The sequence below is a fragment of the Phoxinus phoxinus genome (assembly GCF_949152265.1).
Source record: "Phoxinus phoxinus genome assembly, chromosome: 21".
NCBI lineage: Eukaryota > Metazoa > Chordata > Actinopteri > Cypriniformes > Leuciscidae > Phoxinus > Phoxinus phoxinus.
The window spans coordinates 17,885,819-17,893,421 of NC_136896.1; the positions used below are offsets into that span (position 1 = coordinate 17,885,819).

General features: G+C 37.5%; 1 protein-coding gene across 1 annotated transcript; it reads left to right on the forward strand.

Annotated features, from left to right (window-relative positions):
• The first annotated feature begins 4,005 nt into the window (after positions 1-4,005).
• htr7 (5-hydroxytryptamine receptor 7) lies at positions 4,006-6,885 on the forward strand. The gene is made up of 2 exons (XM_079594865.1): positions 4,006-4,652; positions 5,667-6,885. Exons 1-2 carry the CDS (start codon positions 4,123-4,125, stop codon positions 6,418-6,420), a joined length of 1,284 nt encoding a protein of 427 aa, XP_079450991.1. The 5' UTR covers positions 4,006-4,122; the 3' UTR covers positions 6,421-6,885.
• The last annotated feature ends 718 nt before the right edge of the window (positions 6,886-7,603 follow it).

A 7,603-nucleotide genomic window follows, 5' to 3' on the forward strand; every position in this document is an offset into this window, starting at 1 on the left:
CTTCTCATAATTGTATTTTTATATTTTAAATTATTTATTATTTTAAACTTTATTTGACAATCTTTTGTAGTTTTTACTCTGTGGTGGAAAGGTTTCTATACTGGGGGAAATTATAAATAAGAAGAAAACAAAGGGGTGTCACACAACAAGTATCATTAACTTAAATTAATTATTTATGTCTGATTGAGTTAGAATTACCCATGAACCGTGTTTGAATTTGTCAGCAGATCAGGTATAGCGGTGACAAACTGATGACACTTTAAAGCAATCTAAGGGTTTTATAATGCTGTTACATTTTTGTAATGTGCTGTAATTCTTTATCTCTTCTTCTTGTTCATGTTTCTCTCTGTTTTCATTTGTATTCACCCTTATCTATGTTCTTGGCACACATATTTTACAAAAGAGGGTTTGTAGCAATATGGTTTCCGCTCCGTAGCAGTGACTTGTCCTTGTGCAGAACTTAATGCTAAATGAGGATGAATGTTGTGGGGTGGAGAGAAAAATGGGGTCCACAGCTGCTTCCATACAAAACCTGACCTTTACTCTTATGTTACATTTATTATGCTGTATAATTTCAGGAATCATTGTCAGTATTATAATTTGGATTTTGAAATAATCACAATCCCTTGGGTGCTTTCACTTTTCACAAGGAGGTAGAATCAGTTTTTTTCAGCCGATGGAGATTTCTGAAGCTGCCTTTCTCCTTTATACATCTCCCAGCCCAGACATGTATCATGCATATGAATGCCTTTTGGAGAGATAAACTAATTTCAATAAATTCAGCTGACAAATGGTTCCAGATCATATATGGTTTCCTTAGACGATCCTTATGACTTGCACACCCCTGAGATGGGGTTTAATGCAGAAATTCAGTCTGCCTATTCAAAGAATATGTGGATAAGGCATAAAGTACAGTCTGTCAGTCATTATTGCAAATCTCGACAGGGTGATCAAAAGCCCAATATAGAAAGGAAAAAAAGGTCACTATAGACTATATAAAACAATCGGCCATTGGACCTGATTGTTAACACCGGTTTCTGTTTACCTGGATGAGCGGTCTTGACATAGGGGGAATTGAGCTTCTCTACTCACTCCGAAGAAGTTTTTACTGATCAAAGATATTAGCAACTCTCTATTCTACTTGACTCTACATTTTAAGTATAATTATGTACTCTTTACTCAACTGTGATCAGTAATGCAATGCCAGTGCAGCAGGCAGATGAGGACATGTGATGAGGCCGAAACCAGCACACCCAGTGAAAGTGGGCCTTGACTATTTCATTTTACTTAACATTATTTTATGGATCTGTTATATTGAAGAAACCTTGGTTAGGACTTATGCCCTTTTTGAGCACTTGAGCTTAACTGAGACTTTTGTTTGTAGAGATTTACAGTAAGAGGCTGTTGTGTTGACCTTGAATTCTTGCAATATTGAGGTGCTCTCCTCACAAATAACTGTTTCTTGTTTTTCACTGGCATGTCTCATAGGTGTTGAGGACTAGTGCATCTTTAAGCCTACATTCAGTATAAGTAAAATACTTAAGTACTGTTAAAATCAGATACTCTAATACTTTTACTCAAGTCATATTGAGCTTTGAGTGTGAGAAAAGTGCATTATAAATCAAATGTATTATTATTATATTGGCAATAGTGACTTGTAACGGAGTAATTTTCACTGTAAAGTATCTGTATTTTATAAGGTTCCATAAAGAACCTTGAAAGTGCTACAGAACCTTAATGGTGTTATAAAGAGAATTTTAACATTAGCTTATTTTCATTAGTTTTTTTAAATATTTCTTAATATTATGCTTTTTACCCCTCTATCTACCTGGTCTTATAATGCTTTGTAGCCTCTATCTGTCACGATCCACACTCAAGGAGACAAGGGAAGATCCAATAATGCAGTGTTTAATAAGTAATCCGTAATAGTTATCCAGTCCAGGCAGGGGTCAAAACCATAAGAGCAATCCAAACAAGAAACAAAACAAGAACAGGCAAGAAAGCAGGACTCAGAAGTGGCGTGATAAGGACTCCATGACAAACATTGAAACAACCAGGGTATATATACACACACAGAACTAACAATGAAACAGGGAACAGCTGGGAACAATGATGAAGGGGAACAGCTGAGTGCAATGAACAGTGATTACAACAGACAAGGATTGTGGGGAATGCAGTTCACAATGTGACAGACACCGTGGGGGACGAGGACCTCTAGTGGACACCAAGGAACATGAACCAGACACCGTGACACTATCAGGGTTTTACATTAAAAAATCCAGTTGTGTCAATTAGGTACTTTTATTTTTTATTGACATGGGAAATTGAAGTAAAAATGACAGTGCTCTGACAACATTAGCTGATTACATAAATTACATTAAACATGAATACATGAATACATGCATAAATAAGTAAAAATTATTAAATTTATCGTGGCCAAAATTAGCCACTGTGAATGGATAGTATGTGAACCCTTTACAATGTAAAAAGGGAAAAGGTTATTTTAAAAAAAATCATAAGATTATTTTTTGTGTGACTCGACTGCATGTTTATGCATAAACCTTTTACATTTTAAGAAGTATATCAAGTACCTTATTGAAATAGTTCAATGGTTGAGCTACAGACAATCAATAATGAGGTGGGTTTGAAAGGATTCTTGGACAGTTACAAATGTTACAGTTTTGTTTACAAAAAAGGCTGTAATAAAGAACTATTTCAGCATAAAACTGTTTTTATGAAACAGTTAAAAAAGTTATTTGGAAATTTTTTATTTGGGATGAAATGGTTCTAAATAGAAATGTTACTACGAATACCATTAAAGAACCATCTTTTTAGAGTGATAATCACAATATTAAATAATCTGTTAATAAAACTCATCTTTCAGTTTGACATACATAATTATGAATCTACAATGACCTCTTACATACATATAACTTAATTTAAACTGTCCTTGATGTCTCCCCTGTCACTCTCTTGATTCTCCTATTTAGTGTACTGCCTCTTTCCATGTTTCCTTCCCTCTTTCCTTGTTCTCTAGCCACTCATCCCTCTCTTTTTCTTACCTGTCCTTGCTGTCCACATTTTTTTTACTCCTCTTGAATAAAACATGGCCTCACCTCTTTATTTCTCTCCTGCAGGGTTTTTCTGACTGCCATTGTCCCTCGTCGTGTGAGCTGAGGTCATTCTATAGAGACAGAATACCATCCTACCTCAATGAGTTAATGATGACTGGAAGCCAAATACTGTTCCTGTGCATAAATGTTCGTCCAATTTTAGAAGCTTTATTCACAAATACTACAGCTTTCTCTGCAAATCTAAATGATTATTTGAAATTGGTCTGCATTAACACATCTTATTCAATGCTATACACTGCAGTTTTCAATAATTTTCTCCTTATTTCTTAAAGTTTCATTCACATGATCACTAACACTGCTCCCCAAAAACACATTTTATTAAAAATGATAACATCTTATTATAACCACACTACATTCTACTCAAATGTAGACGTTTTCAGAGGATTTAAACTTGAAACTGATCAAATAAGTGCAATGAATAGCACTTTTAACTGTAACTGTGGTACCACTTTGATTTTACTTAAGGTATTAAACTGGTTTGCATTTTATAAAAGGGTAAACACCACTATGATCAGACAATTGGTAATCATAATTCTATGTAAGGCCATATGGTAGTAGAGAAAAGTCTTTCTAAAGCAAATGTAAAATGTTATTTGCAATTTTACTTTTTCTTTACATTTTCCCAATTCTTTAACTCTTTTTTTTTTAAACACATATTGTCCTGTATGTATTGTCTCATAAGATCCATTTGTTACAGTCATAATCACAACACTGCACTTTTGCAAACAGACACTTCAGCACAAGTAATTTTTTTAAAGAGTTACGCCGAAGCACCTCACGTCATTACGCACAGTCAAGACGCCAATGATATAAAAGCCGTGAAGAGTGCGCGGTCCATTCTGTGAGCGTTAACTTCACAATTTGTGTGGCTCTTCGCGTGTAGCTGGGATGTTCTTCTATAATTTCAGATAGAGCTAGAAAACCAGTGTAGAATAGGTGTGTGGTTACACCTAATGTATTTAACTTGGACTCATATTTCTTATGGATAATGAGACGAGCAACATATTTTCAGAACCAAGGACAGCTCTCAACAGTCAATATGATCTTGGCGGTGACGAAGGATCGCGTGCAGGCACTCATGACCAGTTTGACATCTGATGTGATGGATGTGCGATTTGTTAATAAGATGCACGACACCACTACAACTTTGCCGGCGCAAAGTTTAATGGACAACGACACCAGATGCGGAGAGCCGATTTTGAGTTACGGACATGTTGAGAAAGTGCTCGTCGGAGGAGTTCTGACCTTGCTTACCTTTTTAACAGTTTGCGGGAATCTTCTGGTGGTCATTTCAGTGTGTTTCGTGAAGAAACTAAAGCAACCTTCTAATTATTTGATCGTTTCTCTGGCCATTGCAGACCTGTCGGTGGCGGTGGTCGTCATGCCGTTCGTCAGCATCACTGATCTCATAGGAGGACAGTGGATCTTTGGTCGTGTTTTCTGTAATGTTTTTATCGCCATGGACGTGATGTGCTGCACCGCTTCAATAATGACACTGTGTGTCATAAGCATAGACAGGTAGGTCTCCCAGATATATACGTGCTGTGATAAAGCTAACCAAGTAGAAGTTAGTCAAACTACAATCAATTAACTACTGCATTCAGATTAAATGTTTTATTCAGTCAGTATATTTACAGTAGGCGGAGACTGGGTCAAGTTGTCACACTTTTTACTTGAGTGAACATTTCTCAAGGTGGGTTTATTTTTTAAAGTCAGTTTCTGTATAGACACATAGGCTACCTTACGACTTGCTTACAAATAAGCCACCCAACATTTTCAACATTATTGACCAAGAAGGAAAAAACACGCACGCACATTTAGCCTACCTGCAGCGGGCATATTCAGTTGGACCTGTCATTAAACAGCAAATAATAGGCTTTTCAGATCAATCTAATTATGAATTAATTAAGCATTTATATAGCACTTTCATATGTAGGCTACTACGTTACACCCAAAGCGCTTTACAATTATATCAGGGATCTCTCCCCAGCCACCACCATGTGCAGCATCCACTTGGATGAATTATGAAACAAAATTCACAGCATATAATATACTGAAAAACGGATATACTAAATTAGCAGGTTTTATTCAAGTAAAAAAATATTAAATAAATACTAACAATTTTAAATCAGGTAGAAATAGATTTTTATATTGCAGGCTACCACTTTTTATATATTTAAATATTGTATGAATGCATGCCACTGTGGTTTTATGTTCACTTGTCCATCAAACAAATATTACAAAAATAAATCATCATAGTTTGGAGGACAGAATTCAAAATTCAACTATGTTGAAAACCACCATATCAAAAACACTCAAAACCATATAGCTACTGAGATTCAGCCCTTTTGACAAAAAGCATGGGTCTCTTTTCAAGAAGTTATTTCAAGCTTAGATTGTAATATTCAAAAGAAGGGCAAATAATGTCACTGTGAAATTGCCCACCTTTATCCAGTCTTTGACTCATGCACTTTAGCAATTCTTTTTTTCTGCCTTCTTTAATTTTTCCCATTCTCCACCCTATTTTCTCAGGTACCTAGGCATTACTAAGCCATTGACGTATCCCGTGAGACAGAGTGGAAAGTGCATGGCCAAAATAGTGCTTTCTGTATGGCTTCTCTCTGCCTCCATCACCCTACCCCCACTGTTCGGGTGGGCTCAGAATGTCAACGATGACAATGTGTGTCTGATCAGCCAGGACCTGGGCTACACTATATACTCCACTGCCGTGGCCTTCTACATCCCCATGTCCGTGATGCTCATTATGTACTACCGGATATACAGGGTGGCGAAGGTGAGTGCTGCCAAGCACATGATCGCTGGCTTTCCCAAAGCGGAAGACGAGGAAAGCGTGAACTGTGTGACTGCGGCCCTAAAGCTGCAGAGGGAGGTGAAGGAGTGCGTGAGCTTTTCTCGCTTTCTCAAAAGTGATCGTAAAAACATCTCCATCTTCAAAAGGGAGCAGAAGGCGGCGGCCACCCTTGGGATTGTCGTGGGGGCTTTCGCCGTGTGCTGGATGCCCTTCTTCCTGCTGTCCACGGCGCGTCCGTTCATCTGTGGGGTGCAATGCAGCTGCGTGCCTATGTGGGTGGAGAGGACGCTGCTGTGGCTAGGCTATGCCAACTCACTCATAAACCCCTTCATTTATGCATTCTTCAACAGGGACCTCAGGACCACCTACCACAACCTCATTCGCTGCCGCTATCGGAACATCAATCGCAAGCTCTCGGCAGCAAGCATGCACGAGGCTTTGAAACTTGCTGAGAGACCTGACCCGGTGCTGTAGGCTGTCCGTGCCCGTCATGTCTCTCTAGGGGCTGATGCAGGCACACGGAGGCTGAGAGACTTCTGATGAATTCCTTATTGCTCTCGCAGAGCTTTTCAGTCACTTCAATTAAGTGGAATTGCAATGACTTCAATTAAGTGGAATTGGAACGGTTGTAAAGCTTCATGAAATGTTGTATAAAATGCTTTATAAATTAGTGCTAGATCTTATTGCTATAAAATTAGCTTGATGAAAGAGAAAAATAGTAATCAAAATCAATGAATCCTCCAGTACCTTGTTCATATTTCATGTAGTAGGCTATACTTTGTGCTGTTTATATTATAGGCTAGTCCTCAATAATAATGAACCCATGGCAGCATGGAAGTGCCATTTTTATATCATAGATTATAAAGGACAGTTCAACCAAAAGTTACAATTCTGTCTCCATTTACTCACTCTCATATCATTCCAAACCTCTGACTTTACAAAAAAAAAAAAACTGAGATGTTGTTAAAAAAAAAAAAAATTGTGTTCCACCGAAGAAAGTCATACGGAACAACATGAGGGTGAGTATACTGTGTGATGACAGAATTTTCATTTTTGTGTGAACGATCTCCATGTACTTGAGGACAAATTTATAAAGCAATATTAGAACACTGCAATAAAGTATGCAGTGTACAAGCAATCATAAATATGAACACTTTACTTGTTGCAGTCCCGTCCCTTCTGCCCTCCAAACAGTCACCTGATTTGACCATCAGTGATTGCCACTAATAATGTGACAGCAAGCTGAGCGTGTCTCGCCTAGTTGTATTATTAGAAGCAAGGCATTTATTGTCTTCTAGCTGTGAGAAAGGCAGAGTTGAGCACTGGGCAGGTGCCTTTAATTTCTGTCAGCATGCTTGGCCAACAGATGGTAAACAATACATCAACACTAAGTGGCCCTGTGTATTCATCAAGCATTTTAGTGATTTTGGATTTGAAACGTCCATGCATATAAAGTTACAATTAATATTGTAAGAAAAAGTACTGGACATGAATAAGTTAGAGTTTGAAGTAGGTTATTTAAAGTCATGTGGTAAAAAAGTAATTACTGCAGTGAAAGAAAGATATGGGCCACTTGACTGAAAACATAGCAGACAGCGCTAATTGCTAAAATTACTATGATACAACTATTAAAATTTAAATAAATGTAATGAAAATG

Excerpts from the sequence above, each read along its gene's own strand:
- htr7 (XM_079594865.1), top strand. The coding sequence starts at position 4,123 with ATGAGACGAGCAACATATTTTCAGAACCAAGGACAGCTCTCAACAGTC. Across the intron at positions 4,653-5,666 it reads TGTGTCATAAGCATAGACAG|GTACCTAGGCATTACTAAGC; the intron begins GTAGGTCTCCCA and ends CTATTTTCTCAG.